General features: G+C 38.1%; 1 protein-coding gene across 1 annotated transcript; it reads right to left on the reverse strand.

Annotated features, from left to right (window-relative positions):
- Nucleotides 1–1,270: 1,270 nt before the first annotated feature.
- LOC124858578 (collagen alpha-1(IX) chain-like) lies at nt 1,271–22,383 on the reverse strand. The gene is made up of 32 exons (XM_047350629.1): nt 22,177–22,383; nt 21,692–21,754; nt 21,563–21,598; nt 21,417–21,479; nt 20,348–20,401; nt 19,944–19,979; nt 19,820–19,843; nt 19,668–19,721; nt 18,894–18,947; nt 17,260–17,292; nt 17,111–17,167; nt 16,965–17,018; nt 13,808–13,861; nt 13,626–13,679; nt 13,475–13,528; nt 13,341–13,394; nt 13,199–13,252; nt 13,056–13,109; nt 12,878–12,931; nt 12,256–12,300; nt 12,108–12,161; nt 11,968–12,021; nt 9,949–10,002; nt 9,232–9,303; nt 9,053–9,088; nt 8,919–8,963; nt 8,790–8,822; nt 8,562–8,708; nt 5,064–5,118; nt 4,022–4,210; nt 3,831–3,908; nt 1,271–2,185 (listed from the first exon to the last, which is right to left on the reverse strand). Exons 1-32 carry the CDS (start codon nt 22,249–22,251, stop codon nt 1,989–1,991), a joined length of 2,040 nt encoding a protein of 679 aa, XP_047206585.1. The 5' UTR covers nt 22,252–22,383; the 3' UTR covers nt 1,271–1,988.
- Between the last annotated feature and the right edge of the window lie 369 nt (nt 22,384–22,752).

Below are 22,752 nucleotides of genomic sequence, written 5' to 3' on the forward strand. Positions count from 1 at the left end.
ACTTCACGTCACCAATCCAAGTTAAAACCCCTCCATACTATTGACTGCATAAGATTATTTAAATACGAAAATTTTTACAAAAAGAAAAATCCGAAAATCTTGAAAGTATGAAACAAACATGTCACTTTCCCATTGACTTTCAAACCAGGTAAGTCATTTTAAAGCACACTTTTCTGACAAATAAAACCAACAATGAATGAGAGAGTGTTTGACATCATCTGCAGTCTGATTTTGTATTAGTATTTTAGCTTACCTTCCATCCACCATATGTTTAGTATTAGCTTAAAATGACTTTTTAGGCACAGACATCATGTGGCTGTGAGGAAACTGGCTTGCTAATATAAAGTAAACTATTCTGGTGACACAGTTGTTAGGAGGAACTTGCTTCTTCTGCACACCAGAGTAACAATACTGGTTAGAACTGGAGCAGAAATTGTGTCTATCCAAATGTTGTCAGCAATGTTAGTGTTTTTAATTCTAGATTTTTTCACAATCAGCCATTTTCCACTGTAGTGATTTATTGGCAGACTTGCAGCAGAGTGCTTGTAAATCAACCATAAAGTACTGTTTCTTTTTAGTTTCAAAGCTAGAGTGCTCAGACAATCTTTTACTTGACTTACACCTCCTTCCTGGGTAAATTGCCAACTGAAAACAATTAGTTGTAAAAAATATGATATATGCCTTTTAAGACTTGGTTCCACATGTTTAAATCTGTCTATTCTATGAAGTGAACTGAAAGCCATAAAGCCACAAAACAATAAAACTAACATCAGTGAAGAGTGGGAAGACATCTTGCTATATAACCTACAGCTGTAGGTGAAGGTAGTTGTCAGAACACACACAAAGACAAATGAGCTAAATTACTATAGACACACACTCATTGAGTGTCAAATGAAATTTAGAAGCATCAATCAACATGATTTCAGACTGTAGGAGGAAATTGGAGCACAGTACATATAAGATTCAAAGCAAAACTATCTTTCTGAGCTCACCATCCCAGTCCTTAACACTGGGTACAGACTTGTAAGGTTTTTGTTAAGTTGCATTTGAACGTGGTCCATTGATTCATGGAGTCAAAACTGGCGTAATTTCACACTGAGTGAAATATTTAACAAATGTCTTTGCCTTAAAAAGAAGGGATTGCCAATGACACATTTTCAGTTTGTAGCTATTATTTTATTTTATTTTAGTTTTATTATACTTTATTTTAAATGCATGTTTATGCATTTTGAGATACTTAAAAAAAAAGATGATCAGTGTATCAAATAACTTAACGTTATGTTGTTTTATTTATTTGTTAGATAATTGTAAACGTTTCTCATCAGTCGAAGTTGTTCTTCTGTACAATGAAGCAAAGTCTCACATCAGGAGTTTTTTGTAGGAAATATAATTAACCACACTTCACACATTTTTACAGATTTACAAAATGTACTAAAGTCAGTGTGACTTGATGACATTTTCATTCTCTCTGTTTTATTTGCTCACAAAGCAGTTTGACAGTAGGGAATGTTGATTTAGACATTTGGGCTTCAACAGGTTTGTCTTTGGTCGTCCTTTGATATAAACAACATAATACCAGAAAATAAACCACAACCACAGCTTTGATTGGCACTGGGGGACTCTGTGAGCTGGTTTATGAGAAAACTGAAGAGAAATCTGAAAATGGGGAGCATGAAAAGAGGATGGGATAAAAGGAGAGTGGGATAAACTATATTTTTTGATCATTTCATTTAGAGATGTGAGGACAGTTCTGGATAAATTGCAACACCTCTCATCCTGAAAAGCACAATGAGATAAGCCCTTTTTTCACAACTCAAAGATGATGTTTCCTTTTGATTGAGATGTTGTTGGCAGAAAACATGCTCACACAAAGAGGTTAATGTATCAAAGACACCACGCTGACGACGGCCCCTGGGAGGAGAGCGTGACAAATGCTGTGTGCTCGGGGAGATAATCCAGCAGTCTTTGTGTCTCTGCCAGAGTGGCTTTTAGTTCCCTGCAGGTCCCTTTACATCCAGAGACTGCTGGACAGCTCCTGCCTGGAGGTTGCAGGCTGACGGGTCACAATAGCCATTTGGGCCAGCTGGACCAGGAGGACCAGGCACGCCAGGCTGTCCTGGCATGCCAGGAGGTCCCCTCTGCCCGTCCTGACCATCTTGACCATAGCCAGGTTTTCCTGGCTCTCCTGTGATCACAAAATGGGTGAATTTATATTGCATCTCTACCTTTTGAAAGACTGTGTTTTTAGACCATAAATATATACATATGTTTTATTGTTTCTGTAATGTTTCAATATAAACTTGATTAAAGTCAATGGTCCACAGTCTGTGGGACTTCATGGTGTCATGTAAAAATATTCATATTCCAAAAGTTCATGCCTTGAACTTTTGAGACAATGCTTTGATTTTCAATATATTGTTATTGAGATATTATGTTATAGACCATTACAAGGTAGCATAAAATTAAGTGGAAGGAAAAAAATACTACAAGACACATTTTTTATTTCATGTGAAAGTGTGTCCAGACATTTGACTGGCAGTGTATCCATAATTTTCTAACTTTTTCAAAGATAAAACTTAAAAATTTGCAGTGTAAATTTGTCTTTGGGCCCCCTTTACTATAATACACCTAAATAAAATCACATCCACCCAATTGCCTTAAGAAGTCATAATTAGAAAATACAGTCAACCTGTGCCTAATTTCAACTGTGATCTTCTGTGAAGGCTTCAAAGTTATGTTAGAGAACATTAGTATACAAACAGCACAAAGACCAAGGAACACACCAGACAGATCTGGGACAAAGATGTAGAAAAGTCAAGCTAGGTTGCAAGACAATATCATAAGCTTTGAACATCTCATTTGACACTGTTGAAGTCATTATTGGCAATCCAACCAAGCAAGCATTAATCAGAGTGGCAGCCAAGAGGCTCCTGGTAATTGACGGTGCTGTAGGGTCGTTATTGAAAGACGGTGAAAAAAGCTTTGGTTGAAAGAAAGCTACAAGAAGCCTAATTTAAAGTTTGTCAAAACCAAGAAGAATAGCTCTGGTCCAAAGAGAATAAAACTGAAGCTTTTGATCTGCATGCTAAATTCTATGCAGAGGAAAGCCTACGCTGTCCCTGAACACATTACCCCACCATAAAACACTACATAGTGGCAGCATTGTACTGTGGGAACACTTTTCTTCAGAAGGGAAAGAGAGACTTGTCAACTTTGATGGGAAGATAGATGGAGCTAACTATAGGGCAATCCTGAAACCTGCTGAGGTAGCAAACAACTTGAGACTATCTACCTTCCAGCAGGATAGCAGCCCTAAAAATGCAGCCAGAGCTACAATGGAATGGTCTAGATCATCTCATATTAATGTGTCAAAATTGCCCAGTCAAAGTCCAGACCTAAATCAAATTAAGTTCTGTGCCAGCACAGATGTTCAAAGATGCTCTCCATCCAGTCTGACTAAGCTTGAGCTATTTTGCAAAGAATAATGGGCAAGAAAGTCTGTAGATCTGTACAGTTGGTAGAGAGATGCCTCAAAATACTTGCAGCTGCAACTGAAGGGAATTTATTTAAGTGTATCGGATTAAATGGGACTGAAAGTAAATTCATGACACTCATTTAAGATTTTGATTTATAAAAAATCTTGAATTCGCATTCACATAAACAAAGTTGGTACCAGTGTTATCCTCGGCCACACGTTACTTTATTTAGTATAAAGCGATATTTGTTTCAATTCAGTTTAAATGAGAGAAATTATAACCATTTATTTTAATGTATATATGAGAAAGTTAGTACTGACCTAACAGATGAGCTGTTACAAAATATATACTCACCCGGAAGCCCAAGAAGTCCTGACTGGCCTTTGGGTCCTCGCACAGTGGGCCCTCTGGACCCTCTATCTCCCATTTCACCTGTAGCATATAACTGTATCTTAAAAGAAGTTGTTCAAGTTGTGCTCCACTGCTTCACTTCTTGTTTTACCAAGTTTTAACTTTAAAAAGAATACGGTAAGAACAATCATTACCTTTGGGACCCTTATTTCCCATTGGCCCTGGTGGCCCTTTGAGTCCGGGGAGGCCTCTTGCCCCACCTTGCCCTGGAAAACCATTGTCTCCCGGGGGTCCAGGAGGCCCAGGAGGACCAGGTTTTCCTGGTAAACCTGCAACTCCAGACTCTGGCCTCCTTAAACTAGCAGCTAACTGAGCCAGCTGTTCTGTTGAGGCACAAAAGAAAGAAGGCAATTGTTTGTATGAAAGCTCCTGCACAGCTGATAACAATGAAGATATCTTCAAGTAAATAAAATAATGTAATAAATAATGCTGTAAGCTCACATGGCTTATTTCTGACAGCCCAAAGCAATGCATGTTGCAGAGTTGATGCAACATTTCCTGTACTTCTTGCACACTGAACTTAAGTGAGATGAAACCTTGGTCATAGTATCCCTCAGGCTCCTTCTGTTGTTTAGCCTTTTTCTAAATAAGCATCACTAAGCTGAACCAGACAGAGATAATATTCTTCATTTACAGCTATATGAAGCAGACATTTATGTCCACAGTACAAACAAACTTAAATTAATCTCCTGTGGCTTTTATCTTTTTTATCTAGATTTCAGTTTTCTGGTGTCTTATGGAAATTCATGCAGCAGCAGCTGCCTGACTGCTCCTTTTCTTAAGATTTCCTTTCCAGGATGTCTTCGCTCAGAGCAGGGAAGAGCAGGTCTCCTGGAGGTGAGATTAATTTTTCAACACGCCTGGTATAAAAAAGTCATGAGAGCAGGAGATGAGTTGTGAAGAAGTAAGCGCTGAAGAATGAAGAGAGCAGATGTTGTGACTTCAGTGAAACATTTCGAAGGGCTCAGAATAGGATGCTTTCATCCATCACATGAACAAAGGCTGAAGCTTATTTCATGTTTTTGTTATAAGACCCTCCAGTTTTCAACTACAGAGCATCCAGCAACAGCCCTGATCAATGAAATAACGTTTTATGTGTGGTGATGAGAAACATTACAACCATGAAATGGGACACAAGGGAATAATAAATGGGGTCAAAAGCGTTTCTTTTCTTACCTTGCATAACTCTCATGCAAACTTGCTTTATGTGCTGATCACTTGGCTCTTTACCCTAGAATGGAAACAATATCTTAATAGTTTTCATCTCAGTAACTAAAATATTTATGTAAAGACTATTATACTGTTTCATCATTTGTCTCCACCTATTTAGAAAGACTAAATAGGTGGAGAATATTCATAATATTACTCATTAATATAATGAGCAATTTTTGTCCTTTCCTCCAGTGTTGAAGCGTTAAAAACACCACATTTCCCACATATTACAGCATTCAGCTGATGCTGATAAGGAAGCATCTAGTATTTCTAGCTGCAGGCATATCAAGCCAAACGAGAGAAGATTTATTTTAGACAAAGTTTTATTTAATCCTTGTTGTTTCAGGCTATCGGAGTGTTTTTGTTTAGAATTCGCCCAGGTGCCTTTCTATGTCAGATAAACCCATCGCTTCCACCACAAAGTTTTATTTCTCTTTTTATATTCTGGTGAAGGATGAAAGTAGATTTATAGGAGGGATCATTTCCGAACACTGTTTATCATGTTACAGACGCTAAAAGAAGGTGCCAGTTCCATTTTTTCTTAAATTTATGAAGAAGTTTCTGTTGCAAAAACAGATTCTGAATGAAAAACATATTGTTAAAAATACGGATAAGGTTTGACCCACAGATTCAAGTTTTTCTGTTCTAAGAATTATTACACAAAAAGGGAAAAAGGGTCCTGCACCTTTTCATGGAGGTAAGAGTTTTGAAACCAACCGAAATTGAAAGAATTACAGGATTAACCCCATGTGTGCTTCAAAAAACCTAAACTTGATCTGATTTTTATTAAACTCCAAACGTGTTAATTGATTTATATACTGGAAATGATGGGACTTATTAGTTTTAATGCAATTAATGAATAGGGAGAAGCACCCACTTAAAAGCTGGTTTAATAGGGCTCTGTTGAAGGCAGAAAGTGCCATGTTTCACATTAGGTTGCAATGTATTATAAATGCCTTTGGGTATCTGCAAAGTTCGATTAATTGTTTTTATTATTAAGTTATCTTGAGAAATATCAAATTGGGATGTAAATTATTTTATTACAATATTAACAGAACCATCTAATATGAACAACCAAATAACACTTCTAAAAGTGTAAAAAGACGGCACAGAACTTATGAAAACATTGTAATTAAACCTTTATTTAAGAAACCTTCACTTGATCAAGATAATTTACTAAATTACAGACCTATATCCAATCTTCTGTTTTTATCTAAAATTCTTGAGAAAATAGTTGCTAATCAAGTGTGTGAGCATTTAGTAATGATCTGTTTGAAGTGTTTCAGTCAGGTTTCAGGGTTCATCATAGCAAGGAAACAGCACTAGCGAAGGTCGCTAATGACATTCTCATGGCCTCAGACCTCAATGGACTTGTGTCTGTACTTGTTCTGTTAGATCTCAGTGCTGCATTTAATACCGCCAATCACAATATTCTCTTAGAAAGGGTGGGGCGTGCAGTAGGGTGAGCCCAACCAGTTAGATAGACTACAGGTATGTCTGGAAGACATAAAAACTTGGATGACTTTACATTTTCTGCTTCTAAATTCAGACAAGATAGAAGTTGCCATCTTTGGACCGGAGTCTTTGAAAAAGAAACTGCTTAGTCAATCAACTAATGTGGACAGCATTAAATTAACCTCCGTTAATAAAGTAAAAAACCTTGGTGTTACTTTTGACCAGGACATGTCATTTAAATCCCATATTAAACAGGTTTCTAGGATTTCCTTCTTTCATCTCAGGAACATTGCCAAAATTAGAAATATCCTATCCAGGAGTGACGCTGAAAAACTAGTCCATGCATTTGTTACTTCAAGGCTGGACTATTGTAATTCTTTACTATCAGGATGTCCACAAAATGCAGTTAAAAGCCTTCAGCTGATTCAAAATGCTGCAGCAAGAGTTCTGATGAAAATTAAAAAGAGAGATCATATTTCTCCTATTTTAGCTTCCCTTCATTGACTCCATGTTAAATCCAGAATAGAATTTAAAATTGTCCTCCTCACATATAAAGCCCTTAATGATTTAGCTCCATCATACATCAGAGATCTGATTGTTCCATATGTTCCTAACAGAGCACTTCGTTCTCAGACTGCAGGTTTACTGGTGGTTCCTAGAGTCTCTAGAAGTAGAATGGGAGGCAGATCCTTTAGTTATCAGGCTCCTCTCCTGTGGAACCAGCTCCCAGTTTTAGTCCGTGAGGCAGACACCCTGTCTACTTTTAAGGCTAGGCTTAAAACTTTCCTTTTTGATAAAGCTTATAGTTAGAGTGGCTTAGGTTATCCTGAGCTATCTCTGTAGTTATGCTGCTATAGGCTTACTCTCCAATTTTGCATTATTTGCTGTTATTTCAGCTTTTATCTTTATGTTCTCTCTCTGTTTTTTCTATTTTTTAGAAACTACATCTGACCTGGCTCTGTGTTTAGCTGTGGCACCTTCCTGGAGGGGGACATCGGCTGAGATACTGCTGCCAGCAACTTAATGGTAACCTTATACAGATACTTGGCCCTGTCTTTCAGTGTATACCCTGTCTCTCCTAGACATAGCTACTGGCTGATCTTCTACCTTGACTAACTGTATGTGCTCTCTTTCAAACTCTAGACTTGAAAACTGGCTCATTCATCTGCTTAGCTGTCTTTCTCTCCTAAATGAAGCCTCTAAAGGAGGTATAACCATTAATGTTTCACTTTTCTTACCTATGGAAAGTACAACTGGATTAGCACTTCTGTGTATTGTTTGTGTCTCTGGTCTGTTCTCTCAAACCCCCCGGCGGTCATGGCAGATGGCTGCTCACACTGAGCCTGGTTCTGCTGGAGGTTTCTTCCTGTTAAAAGGGAGTTTTCCTCTCCAGTGTTGCTTCATGCATGCTCAGTATGACGGATTGCTGCAAAGTCAATGCAAGCGAATGTCCACTGTCGCTACATGCTCATCCAGGAGAAGTGAATGCTACAAGTCACTGACTCTATGCAATCTGTTGGGTAAACGAGTAATTCCAACACTTTATACTTCAACAGATTTCAAGGAGCGAACGAAATAATAAAACACTGGAAAGATTTATTTAGGAGAAGGCTTTTCGTTTAACTCTCCAGCATAGAGTGAGCATGTTTTTTTGTTTTTTTGTTTTTTACTTACTTTTGAGAGTAAGATATAAAGCCTTTTAACCAATTTGAATAATAAACTTAATCCGACTCCACTGTTTCATAGTTAGGATTAATTGGAATGTATGTACCTGGCTTGAAATCTGTATGATTCGATTGAACTGACTTTGTGAAATGCCTTGAGATGACATGTGTGTGAATTGGCGATATATAAATAAAGCTAAATTGAATTGAACTGAATTCAGAACCCCAAAAGCAAAGAGGAAGAATAAAACTCAGACATCTTCCAGGCTTCAGAGTCACTGACACTTCTTTGAGGAGGTGTACTACCTCATGTCTTAAGTGTTATATTTTGTTTCAGACCTACCGCAGGTCCCTGAGACCCTCGGACCCCACGTGGACCCCTGTTCCCTTGCAGGCCTCGCGGTCCAGGTGTGCCAGGAGGCCCCTCGATGCCGGGCTGACCTCGACTTCCCTCTGGACCCTTTTTGCCAGGTTCACCAGCATTACCAGCCTACAAGCAAACAGTTGTATGACTACATAAATATGGCTAAACATTACTGATAATTTGGCATATAATGAAACAGCGACCCACCTCTCCTTTTGGTCCAGCTTCGCCAGCATCACCCTATGACATTATTAACACACTTCATAATGTGCTCTATTGCCACCAAATAGCAATCTGAATGAATCTGAATCTTGTTAGTGGTCATGTAAAACTTACAACTTCCCCTCTCTCTCCAGGATTTCCCTCATCACCTTGTGATCCCTGTCAAAACAAAGCCTGTGGATGAATGAGTCTATATAAAGCAGAGCATTTTTTATTTAAATACTTTGTTTTTGGAATTGATGTGCTACTTGTTCTCCTTTGGGTCCTGCTTCTCCACGCTCACCCTGTAATTAACATATCGAAGGTGTTACACAATCAAACCAGAATGCAGAAATAAAAAAGCAGAACATAAGGCTTTATTTATGTTTATTTATGTTGCTGGCTGGTGTTAGACAATTATTCTAAAGTATATGTCCTGACTTCTTACCCTTTCTCCCTTCACTCCAGGCAGGCCTGGAGGTCCTGGGACACCAGGAAAACCAGGATCCCCTTTTAGTCCCTTTAATGAAATGCATAAACATCTAATGAATAAAAGGACATAAGCAGTATTTGAGAATTATCAGCAGAGGGAAAACAAGAGACTAGATAATTATGTTGAACCATCAGTCCAGCTGAAACTACTCTAACAGCCAGACATAAGGTAAATTTGTTTTGTCAGTTATGTACCCATGCTGAGCTTGGGGTAAACGTTATTTTAAACTATAGGATTAGTATTTCCTCGGGTGTGTATTGGTGTGCCGCTCTACTTTTGATCACTGACCAACAGAGGAATGCCGAGGAAACAGAGAGCTCTTTCAGCCTGCTGCTTAGTCTCCCCTTACTGTGAAAATAGACCTCATGTGAGATCCAGGCTCAGACTATTCTCTGAGACATTCCAGAGAAACAACGGACCGGCACTGGATACTCCCAGTGTTTTCCTTCTTTTACATTTTTTTCCTTGCAGGTATCAGGAATGTGTCAGGTAAATACTGTGACAGTGTTCTAAGTTTTTCTACTCTTTATGTAGGATGTTCACTGAAGGATGTTCAAAGAATGTATAATTATGCAATATATACATATATTTATATGTATGTATGTGTGTATTTAGTGCACTCTAGTTATCTATTTATATTTTCAGCTTACGTGCTTATGTTTTATATCTTACCCTTGTGCCTGGCTTGCCGGCTGGACCTACAGGGCCTTGCTCTCCAATAGCTCCCTATGAGTAACAAGAGAATGCATGGAGGAAGTCAAGAGAAGATCAATGCATGAACAAAAGAAAAAACTAAATAAAAAAGAAATCTTACACATCAGCTGTTCAGTTCTGTGTTACTTATACATCAAATTCCATCTCAAGCAACCTTGAGAGTCAAACAGGTCCAAATTAAATCCAATTATCAGTCCAAAGGTTTGAACCTAAAATTGGATATGAGGTTGCATTTTTCTCACGCTTAAATATTTTACATCACCAGAAATTACAAATTTTAGAATTTAATTACCTGAATAAATACAAAATGTTGTTTTCAAATGGTGATTAGTCTTGTACGTCACTGCGGAGGAATTTTGGCCCACTCTTCTTTGCAGAATTGTATTAATTTAGTTACTTTGGAGGGTTTTTAGTCATGATCCATGGGTGTTTGGATGTTTGGCTTTGACTTGGGTGTTTAGGTTTTAGTTTTAATTTGTGTTTGTGTTTTGATCAGTCATGAGGTCTTTATTGTTGTTAAAAATGTCTTCCTGGATCGTCATAGGCACCTCAGTCAAATGTGGGGCTGGTGCCTCTGCCTGGCAGTGCGTTGGTAGTTTATTGTTGTCCGGGGCTGGGTGTGTGTCGTCTTGCTGCCAGTGGCTGCTTGGAGGGGCCTGGGCCCGCTGGCTCTGTCAGGCCTCTGGTGTGGGGTGGTGTGTCCTCAGGTCTTTTCCCAGGGCACTCGCGCTCTAGGAGGCCTTTGGATGTCTGTGGCTCCCATCTCCTCCATGTCTGCTTCAGGTCCTGGTCATTCTCCACCTTCACCTTTGTATATAAGCTCACCGGTTTCCATTGTCCTTTGCTGGTTCCTCTTGTTAATCTACTTGTGCACCATTTCCTGTTTTCCTTGTGTATATTGTGTAAATTTTCTGTTTTAGATATTAAACCTCCACCATCACACGTTCCTGTCTGCATTTTGGTACTACTCTCAACATACTAAACATGCCCGTTTTCAGCATGAACAGCCTGTTCATGTATCACGCTGGACTTCCTGGCATGTTTCGGAACATTGTTCTTCTGCATTCAACCCAGTTATACTTGATATTAAGATTACGAACAGATGCCCAGACATTTTTCTTCAGGATTTTGCTGCAAGTCATTCAAGTTAAGATATTTTTTTATTCTTAGTTTATTAAATTTGTTTGATATGTTAGTTTTATGCTAGATGTAACAAGAAACACCACTTTAAAAGAGTTCCACTTTTGTCAATTCAGTCTTGGAGATCCTCAAGTAAGTTTTTTTCCTTTGGGGTTGTTTTTTTCAGTGGTAGTTTTCGCACTGGAACTCTTATTTGCATGTCATTTTTACCCACTCTGTTTCCAATTGTTGAATAAGGAGCACTGACCTTAACTAAGGCCATTGAAGTCTTCAGTGCTGTAGAGAAGGTGCTGTATTGAGTTGCTACATTCTACTCTATTGCTTGTTACCTTGCTTACTTGCTTGTTCTGAGTTTTTTTGGGACTTTTCCAGATTGATAGACGTCAGTGTCTTTCTTCCTTATCTGTTGTTGAATTTCTTTAGATTGGGACATGATGTATTGCTTTTTTGTACCTTTAAACCCATAGCATGTTGTCAGACAGGTTCTATTTAAGAGATATTTTAATTGTACAGTTCTGGCAGGAATTAGGCCTGTAAAATTTAATTCAACTGTCCAAAAGTTTGCTAATCAGAGTTATTTCATGATTCAAGACAATTTCTTTTCACATCAGGCCATGTTAGTTGGGATAACATTTTTTCCTTAAGTTAAATCAGCATTGAGAAATGACTTTTTATATTTATTCAGGTCATTTTTGTCTGAAATTAAACATTTGTTTGATCTGGAACATGTAAGTGTAATAAAACCAGCAGTTCAAAGGAGTTATATCCAAAGAAGCCCAGATGATTTATTAAGATCTTGACTAAATGCTTGAAATAGAATCTGGAAAAAACACTTACAGGCTCACCGATGGGTCCAACAGGTCCCAGCTCTCCCTGTTCTCCCCTTTCACCCTGTGGTGTGACCAGATAATGATGCAGTGAAACAACAGAAGACTCTAACCATGCTAAAGTTTCATAATGTTACTGCTCACACTTACCTGTTTTCCAGCAGATCCCATGGTCCCAGGAAACCCAGGCTTCCCGGCATCTCCCTGATTGGAAATAAAGAAATACGTTTTCAGATTTAGATTTTGAAATCGAAAAGTAAAAATCTATTAATGTCTATTAATTGAAAGAGCAATTAACCTTAGGGCCACTCAAGCCTTTTGGTCCAGGTGTTCCAGGGAAACCCTGTAAACAAAAAGCATGTCCTGACAATTTTTAAAAATTCATTTTCACCCTATCTATCTATCTATCTATCTATCTATCTATCTATCTATCTATCTATCTATCTATCTATCTATCTATCTATCTATCTATCTATCTATCTATCTATCTATCTATCTATCTATCTATCTATCTATCTATCTATCTATCTATCTATCTATCTATCTATCTATCTATCTATCTATGACAAATGCCTCTAGTTTGTGTTGGTATATCACATACAATACGAGGCTTTTGGACAAAATCACAATATACTACTTTCGCAGAGAGCTGGAATATTCCTTTTATTGGACAAATGAAAAGACTATAAATACCCTTCTCTATCACCAAATCACCAGCCAGAGGCTTGGCTTTGAAAATCGATGCTATTCAAAAACGTAAGAAGCAAAAGCATTTTTCAGAGAGCTTCAAGTCACTCCAAAACGGTGCTGCTATGCAGGTAGCATCAGCTTTGAAGCTTTAAGGTGCACTAAAAAAGTTCACTTAATTTCAGTCCCATTACAGTCAGTAACGACAGTTTTAGGTCAAAGGTCACACTCACAGGAAGCCCCTGAAGTCCAACCTCTCCGGGAACGCCTGGCTTGCCGATGTTCCCCTGCAAAGAAACAAAGGAAAAAAGGTCTAAGCTACTTCAGCTTCTGAAGGCAAAAGAAGATCAAAGCACTTCATCTCTAGGACTGAGGCATATTCAATTATTTGTATGAAAAATCACTCTTTACCTTTGCTCCTGGCAACCCAGGAATACCCTCACGGCCGTCAACACCAGGTAATCCCTGATTGTAAAGAGAATACATAAAATTGTGTTGTTTGAGGGCAATATATCTGAAAGGAAAGGATTATTCAGCAATGATCAGAGACTTACAGCTTCCCCTTTAGGACCTGGAAGCCCTGTGATCCCCCGTGGCCCTTGAACACCCTAAATGACAAACATTTTTTAATAACTATCTTGTACCTCTGACTGATTTTTTTTTATATGTCTATGATGATGAGGTTTACCCACTAACCGTTTCACCTTTAATCCCAGGCTCACCAATTACTCCTCTCTGACCCCTGTCCCCCTGAAATAAGAGACTGGAATATATAATATACCACTGACACATGTATATATTTGTTAACATGTTCTGATTGACAAGCTTACAGTTGCCCCTGCAACTCCCTGTGGGCCTGGATCTCCATCAGGACCTCGAGCTCCCTGCTCAACAAACAATTAATTTTGGTTATTATGTAATTGGACGTAAGTCAGAAAGATTTGAAGTACAACTACTCTAAATGTTACTCAAAAGACTCACCATCTCTCCCTTGGTGCCCATCATTCCCATGGCTCCACGTACTCCTTGGGGTCCCTGAAATAATAGTTGGGTCAAACGGGTACATCAGTGAGGAGAAAAAGAGACTGATACAGATATAAGATCAAACTCTGACTCCAACATTAAATATCACCTCATATCATGTAATAGGGACAGTATCTCACCCTCGGACCCTGCGATCCAACGTCTCCTGGACCTCCTTGGTCTCCTTCCTCACCCTGAGCAAACAAAAAAAGGAAAAGAATGACTGATAAAACACAGCATGACCTTAATGAGAGGAAACACTAAGCAGCAGTCCTAACTAAGAATGAATCCTACAGCCTGATAAGGACTGACGTTCCATCAGTCTCTTTTATTTGCAGACTTTCTAACTAAATGTTGACCTTATTTGCTGTGTTAATTAGAAAGCAAAGCTGCCACTCTGAAAAACAAATTGCTAGACAAATAGCTCCAAAGAAAAATCATCATTACAAGATATTCTCTATTCCGTCTCAGTGGTAAAGTAGATAAAGCGCTTACATTTGGACAGCTTTTATATGCAAATATTAGAGAGGGATGTCAAAAAACTTAAAGAATGGGAGAGAGTAAAATTCAGCAAGTACATACAACCCCAGTTCCAATGAATTTGCGACATTGTGTAAAACATAAATACAAACAGAATACAATGATTTACAAATCCTGTTTAACCTATATTCAATTGAAAACACTACAAAGACAAGATCTTTAAACCAAACTTTATTGGTATTTTGCAAATATTCACTCATTTGAATTTGATACTTACGAAAATGATTGGGACAGGGGCAACAAAAGACTGGGAAAGTTGAGGAATGCTCAAAAAACACCTGTTTGGAACATTCCACAGGTGAACAGGTTAATTGGAAACAGGTGAGTGTCATGATTGGGTATAAAAAGAGCATCCTTGGATGGCTCTGTTGTTTACGAGCAAGGTTGGGGTAAGTTTCACCACTTTGTGAACAACTGCGTGACCCAATAGTCCAACAGTTTAAGAATGTTTCTCAATGCATACAATTGCAAAGAACTTAGAGATTTCATCTACAGGCCATAATATTAAAATATTCTGAGCATCTGGAGAAATCTCTGCAGTCTGCAATGTGACAGTCTGATCTCTGTTGAAACGTCTCTAATGAAACATTTAGAAAAACTGTTCTCTAAAAATGTTTTTTGTTCACTTTATACAAAACTAAAGCAAGCTGGGTTTTTCCATTTCTGCTGATCATTATCCATAACCAATAAAGTCCAATAACAGTTTTATACAGACAGTGCTGTTGAAAAGATTTTGCCCCCTTACAGACTTCTTTCTTTTTTTGTTTTGTTGTCATTCTTAACTGATCATCTAACTTATTTAATATCAGACAAATATAGCCTAAGTAAATACAAAAAAAGAAAATGACCGTTTTCAAAGGATGATTTCATTTATTAAGAGGACAAAGCCATCCAAACTGACCTGCTTTGTAAAAAAGTAATCACTCCCTTAAACTAATAACTAGATGTTCCACCCTTGACAAATTAATGCAAGTTTTACAGGTTCTGAAGCAGAAAAGCAGTCCCAGATCATCACAGTACCATCACCATGTTTAACTGTATGATGCTCTTTTCTGCAATACAGTGTTAGTTTTTCTTAACAAAATAATTGTGTGTGTGGTATCATCAAATGTTTTTTCTGGTATAAATGATACAGGCCTATGTGTTCCTTTTGGTCAGGAGTGGTTTTGATTTTGCAACTTTCCCATGGATGGTATTTTTGCACTCTCTTTTCTTTTGTGAAACCATGAACACTGAACTTAATTGAGGTAAGTAAGGTCTGCACTGCCTTAGACAATGGTCTGGATTACTGTGTGACATTCAGGAAGACTTGCTGGTGTCCTGTGGATTGCTATCCTGCAGCAGAACTCAAGTGTACTAGAGTTTAAGGTCATGAACTGAATGTCGGACAGTTTCCTTCAGGATCTTCTGATAGTGAGCAGAATTTATTTATCCATCAATCAGGGTATGTCATTCAGGTCATGAAGCCTCAATGCAGTCCTAGATCACTAGACTACTATTAACATGTTTGATAGTCAGTATGTTGTTTTTCTGAAATGCTGTTAGTCGTACACCAGATGTAACAGGATGCATACTTTCCAGAAGGTTCTGCTTTGGTCTCGTCAGTGCACAGAATATTTTCCACAAAGGGGAAAGGTGTTTTCTTTGTGTTCTTTTAAGTAAGCAGTTTTTTTGGACTTGGAAGACTCCCATGGACAACATTTTTGCCCAGGCTCTTTCTTACTTTTGAACCATAACCACTCATTTCATCTGAGGCAAGTGAGGCCCAAGGTGCTTAAGATTCTGTCCTGGGTTCTTTTACAACCTCTTGTATAAGCATGAGTTGCGGATTGAGGCTCCCACTGTGGTCCACTGGAGTCCCAGACCCTTAGAAATGTCTTGGTAACCCTTTCCAGACAGATCTACACCATGATGTGTTGCTGTTTGAGGTCTTTTAACCTACTTCATGTTGTCACACAGGTTCTGTTTAAGTTAAATTATGATTCATTTTTTCACATATTGCCAGGTTGGTTTAGCTTAGATTGTTTTAAAATAGATTTTTTATATATATAAATAAAATTGTCATATAAACACTGCATTTTATATTTACTCTTCATCTTTGTCTGATATTAACATTTGTTTGTTGAAGAGAAGAAATATGTAAGGGGGAAAATAGCTTTTCACAAAATTGTAAATACATCTTAAAATTATTCTCAATTTGAATAATATACCAACACATGTAAACAGCTGGTGTGTGTTCTTGGTTGTTTTATATATTCAGCATCTCTTCGTACATGTGACAAGCAAGAAGGAAAAATGAGTCAAAGAGGGAGAGTCGGCTGACAGTAAATTGTATTGCAGCATGATGAGGGTGATAAGAGAAGATGGGACCAGACTCATTTCCATTTATATGGTGCACAGGAACATTAACAGGTGAGTATTGTCGTGCTTGAACACCATTTCAAATTAATCTTCCTTTGTGAATTGCAAAAAGTCAGAGGAATTACACAAATGCTTGCATCCCTGCTGTTTCAAACACAGCAGATGAATAAAATGTTTCTAAAACGTATAAGGAAGAGCTTTAATAATTTCAGGTGATGCATGTTCTTTTATGTGGAACAACGCTGACTATGTTTTTGAGGAAAACTTGCATTTTCTAGAGGAAAATGACGCAGTCTAATTAATTTTGTTATTGCTAGGAATGTTTATACCATTCGGTGTGAGTTGAGTTAATAATGTGAAGCTTTAATCTTTTCTCTAAAGTAAGCATTGTTTTACCTTGTGTCCCTGTTTTCCAGGTTCACCTGCTTCACCTTTCACACCTTTGTGACCCTAAAGATATTTCAGAAAGAAACAGAGCATTGATTAAACTGGTGAATGATTTTCGATAGATCGGTTTTTAGAAGAGAACCAAATAATCTTACCTTCATACCAGGTAGGCCAGGATGCCCAGGGGTACCAGGTGGACAAGAGTCTGGACACTAAATGCCAAAACAAGTCAGTCAGTCCCTACTACTGGCATCATGTGCAAAGAAATTGCCTCTACATATTTTTATATGAAACAATTCCCTACCAGATCAGAGGCACCAAGCATTCCAGCTGCACCCTGAAACGGAGGAAAAACTAAAAGGTTATTATTTTTGGCACTATTAAAATCATCAGCCTATTATTACCAACCAGACACCTTCTAGCTGTAGCATCATACCAGCTGTGACTTAAATGGGCTCAAGATATGTATGTATGAAACACTAACATCCTACACATGCTGTTAGAAACAGATCATAAATGTTGCAAAACAAATGGACAGAAGATAAAAGGAACCCTGCTCCTTATTTTTTTCTTTTTATAAGTCATTTAGTTTTATCCACGTAGACAAAATCTGTCATAACCAGAAAAAAAGGTATTTAAACCTCCTTTTTTATAGTTGCAGTAAGAAGAACCCACACGGGAATCATATATCCAGACCCATGAGGTTAATACACGAGCAGCTGAAACAGGCTGATATCACTTGTGCTGGTCTCTCACTGCATTTTGCTACTTCCTCTGAAAAATATGCAGGTACATTTCAAATATCATCAAAAAGTCAATATATTTTAGTAATTCAATTCAAAAGTAAAACTCATTTATTACATACATTTATTACATACAGACTCATGTATTTTAAGCGCAGGGAGGTGATCGCCCTTTGGCCTGTGTTTAGGAAGTGGCCGTCAGCTTTCCTGCACTGTTAGGTCTGGTGTCTCTAATGTTGAGGTTTTAGACACCAAGTCCTATTGGATAATAAAATGAACATCTCCATAAAACATCTCCCTCCAGCAGAGGGAAGCATGAAGTGCTCTTAAATCTTGGGACTTTGGACTTGATAAAACTAAGGGACTAACATCAGCAGATGGTGTGGCTCCCTAAATTTACTGACTGTGGAAACTTCACGCTGCACTTTAAGCAACTTTGATTCTGTGCTTTTCCACTCTCCTTCCAGACTCTGGGATCTTGATATCCAAATGAAATGAAAATTTTAATTTTATCATAAACAAGCACATGTGGGATGCTGTGCAACAGCCTCATCCTTTTTTTCCTAATCACTGTAAGATGTTTCTTAAGAAAAGCAACACTTGTAGCACATGCACTGGGTTATCTGTGTGGCAGCTCTTGAAGCACTCACGCTGCAGTCCAAACCTTGTGAATCTCCATCAAACTCTTAAATTGGCCTTGCTTCACAATTTTCACAAGACTGTTGTTATCCATGTTGCTTGTGCACCCTTTTCTACCACACTTTTTTCTTCCACTCAACTTTACCTTTATATGCGTGGATACAGCACTTTGTTCACCCTTATTATGAAAGGTCGAAATGACTGACTGCTGAATAACTGTCAAGTCAGCAGTCTCTCTGGAAACAGCTTGGTCTTTCCCATGATTGTGTAGGCCTAAATGTAAGATTTCTGTAGTCAAACTATTTCCTATTGCTCTTATGTATTATTCCAGTTTTCTGTGAAACTGAACTTTAGGTTTTGATTAGCTGTGTATCAGAATCCTCACAATTAACAGAAATATTAATATGAAATACATCACTCTGTGTGTAATAATTCAAAAATGATTCATTTTTTTAATTGACTTACTGAAATGATTTGCCTGTTTAATGATATACTTTTTTTTTTTTTTTAGATGCATGTATGGAAGTGTGGTCAAATGACACGTTTTGTCACTTACTCTGGGTCCTGTTGGTCCACGGGGTCCCTGTGGCCCTCTCACACCCATTGCCCCCTTTGCAAAGAACCAGACATGCATTAAACCAAAGTAACAAGCAAAATAGATTAGATTAATAGTCATTTTAAAGGTAATCAGTCTGACAGAAAAATACTGAAGCAAGTTGGTTAAATACTGTGTATCTATTTACAAATTAGTGTGGGTTGCAAATCAAAAAGTTGTGCTGTGGCTGTATTATGTGTTTGTATAAATATGTCAAGCACACCACAGAACAAAGTTCATCCTTACGTGATAACACCCTGTTTACATGCCTCCCAGAATTAGTAATACAGGATATTTTACATAATCTGAAAAGAATTTCTAACGAAACCTTTAGTTTAACTTGCAATTGCTGTAAAAATTGTAACAATACTTTTGCTCACTATATCTTTCCCTGGAAATAAATCTATTTCAGGTTAATTAGGATCTTTATCTGTACACATACTTAGTCTGGATACAGTGGAATTTTTGTGTAGGGTTAAGAGTTCAAAAACAAAAAATAAATTATCATATATTGTTATAATAATAACAACAGTAAAGAATAGTGGTCCACATGTTATTTATCTTGGGCTGTTCATCTTATATTTGGAATTTAATAACTATAACGTGATGGATAATGCACTTATGACCATTATATTTCACTTTTAGGTAAGGTAGATTTTAGTTAGTCCTTATTTTTGTTTTGCCATTATTGCATTTAAAACCCAAGAAAAGTCAAATTCTTGTTTTTTTACTCACAGGCAGTCCTACTTTTCCCATTTCCCCCAGAAGTCCTCCAGGCCCAGGTGGTCCCTGTTTAAAGACACATTTAATTTACTAGACAAAATTGTCTAATATGCTGTTTGTTATAAATGTTGGTTTTGATACTGTAACATGTGTGAGTTACTTACAGGCGGTCCATCAGCCCCAACACCCTAAAGAGAAATTTGCAGTATGAAAATTGGGTTTTTACATTAAAAACTGGAACATGTAATTATAAAGATGGATGACTTTTGGATTGGCATGTTTACTCACAGCAGCTCCACGAGGTCCAGGATTTCCAGGCTCACCCTGACAAAAAGAAATAAACACATTTGATTCATAAATATTGCAAGAAGTGAGACATACAGAAATACTAAGTGGGTAAAATTGAGCTGTGCAAGCTTGCAGACAGTCAGAATTAACATTCCTGCGGCACAGTCATATGACTGAGGCTGGACTTACTTGACCCAGCAATATTAAGCCTAATGAGCAATGTTGGAGCTTCTTGCCCCACGGGGATTACTTAGAGGGCTTGCAGGATTATGTCTCATTTGTCAAGAGAAATTGGTTTATGAGCCGCAACCCTTACTGCCATGCCAAAAGACCGGACAGCAGGTTGGCACTGTTTTACTCGATAGCCTCCGAAGTTGGAAAGTAAAGGCTCATTAGTCACTTACTTTCTGTCCCGTGGGACCATCAGGCCCAGGATCCCCAACAGGGCCACTTAAACCCTGCAGCAAAAACACATGCAGATGAAGTTGCACATTTTGAAGCAAAATATTATGCTTTCAGTACATATTGGTAGAAAATGTTTATTATGTGAACATGTTCTGCTAATTCCATCAATCCTCCTAATGGAATTATCAGATAATGGTTGGATGTTAGATGAGAACCACCTTTTTACCAAAACGCAGTCATACTTATGGAAAAGGAACCTTCATAATGTGCAATTCTTTTTAAAAATGTGTACTTGTGCTACTTATCAAGCAGTTATTTAGAAAATAAAACTGAAAGTTTCCCTTTGATCACACTGGATCTATGTTCATTTCAACATGTATACAGAAAATTAGCTACCCTAAGATGTCTAAACACTTAGGGTGTTCTGTTCAGAGCAGCATTCCTGTCTGGATCTTTTCAAATAGGTTCACTGAAAGAAGTCATTCCACACCTGTTTGAGGATTCTCAACAGGAGACGCTAACAGTGGCCTCTGCAATGGTCCAACAAAGAACTTATTGTTTTCTGAATCCTGGTAGGTATTGTTCAAACAAGGTATTGTTCTAATAGACAAAGTGTTCATTTTACCTGTAAATTAGCTTCATAATTTAAAAAGCCATTTCTATAAAACATTACCTTTAACTTAAGGCAAAATCTCATACAGTCTATTTTATAATTCCTTCTACAACAAAGGTGTGTCATTTGTTGGACCCTGTTTTTCTAACCTTGCCCTCTAACTTAATTATACCCAGGACCGGTTCTGCTCTGGATTTGTTCATCCTTTAAAATAAATTTACATTTTAATTTACTTACATTCGTGCACCTTTTTCCCCCTCAATAGCCCGTTGTACATATATGACTGTTCTTTGTTCTCTTTACAAAACTAGTATGTGAAACTGATAGCTATGGTGGAAGGATAACATTTGGCAGTTCCACCCACAGCACTAGTTTAAAGATTGCAAGTTAACCTCCTCCTGACCATCAATGCAGCGAGTGTCTATTATATGAAATATGAAACACAGACCACTCACGTCATTTCCAGCAATTCCAGCTAATCCTGAAGAACCGGGATTACCTGCATCCCCATCAGGGCCCTATAAGATCAAAGATCCCACACATTATCCACTAACACTTGTAAGAAACAAGAGATTGGAATTTGATTAAATTTCATAGTTACAGGAAAACCGTCCTCGCCATCTATCCCCCGTTCCCCCTGAAAGAAACGGTCAACAAAAGCTAATTGCAAACCTCTGTTAGTATCTGAATCCAAATACAGATATTTTTACACAGCTATATAGCAACTCACAGCAATGCCATCAATTCCTGGTACTCCTGGGGGTCCAGGTGGCCCAGGGGGTCCTTGATTATTCTGTGTGAAATGGTAAATTTAATACAGTAAGAAGGTTTATGCATTTTTTTCTGGGAGTTCCTGCTATTTTTGTCATTTCTTATATCAACATGCAACCATACAGATTTTGAAAAAGAACAGTGCACCACGTTACTGCATGTTGCAAAGTGACATCAATACACCTGCCTGGCCTGAAATGGCTTGCATCTTTTGGGCATTTGACTATATTTCTGTTAAACCAGACTGTTAAACCAAATAAAAGAAAATTCCAGTAAATTACTTACTAACAAGACAGATTCCCAAAATAATCTGAACAATTCATATCAAAAGCTTGCAAAATGTTACATTTGGTATATTAAGGGAGAACACTCACCTGCACCTCTGTAGAATTGGTCTAAAGGTTAATAGAAAGCACAAAGATAGAAATACATAAAAGGTCTTACTTGAGAGGAGCAAAGGAGAACAAGATGTAGGATCACCACCAGAAAAGGCCCTTTAATGCCTGGGGTCCCAGCCATGATCTCCCCAGGAGCAGGAAAGGGTGAACGTTTGGAGTCCTTTCTTTAGGATTTGTTGGCTAGAGGGAGCCTCGTAATAACAAACGTCTGCTGCAGCTATCCTGCTACACGGTGCAAGGTCCCAGAGCTATCAGGAGCTCATGCATATTCATACATAGACTGGTTACAAGAAGGAGATTGGAGGAATTTTTAGGGGACTTGACTGGGAGGAGCCACCCTGCAGCCGGCACCAATAAACAGCATCGGCGGGCCATTTAAACTCTGCTACAACCAGAATCCAGTTTATTCATTTACTTTATTTCCCACCCTGTCCAAAAACGTGACTATTAATTAGTTAGTCTAAACTGCCCTTAAGTGTGTGTGTGTGTGTGTGTGTGTGTGTGTGTGTGTGTGTGTGTGCGTGTGGGTGTGTGTGTGTCTGTGTGTGCGTGTGGGTGTGTGTGTGTCTGTGTGGGTGTGTGATGTTTGCAGCTGAGTGAGGACCATTTTTTGCATTTTACC

Source organism: Girardinichthys multiradiatus, chromosome 22 (genome assembly GCF_021462225.1).
Source record: "Girardinichthys multiradiatus isolate DD_20200921_A chromosome 22, DD_fGirMul_XY1, whole genome shotgun sequence".
NCBI lineage: Eukaryota > Metazoa > Chordata > Actinopteri > Cyprinodontiformes > Goodeidae > Girardinichthys > Girardinichthys multiradiatus.

What these genes read in the sequence shown, in the direction of transcription:
- LOC124858578 (XM_047350629.1), bottom strand. Translation starts at nt 22,251, where the DNA reads ATGGCTGGGACCCCAGGCATTAAAGGGCCTTTTCTGGTGGTGATCCTA. An exon ending in TTGGACTTCAGGGGCTTCCT is followed by an intron (nt 12,301 to 12,877) that starts GTGAGTGTGACC and finishes TTTTGTTTACAG; the next exon opens with GGTTTCCCTGGAACACCTGG. An exon ending in CTGGAGTGAAGGGAGAAAGG is followed by an intron (nt 9,089 to 9,231) that starts GTAAGAAGTCAG and finishes TGTTAATTACAG; the next exon opens with GGTGAGCGTGGAGAAGCAGG.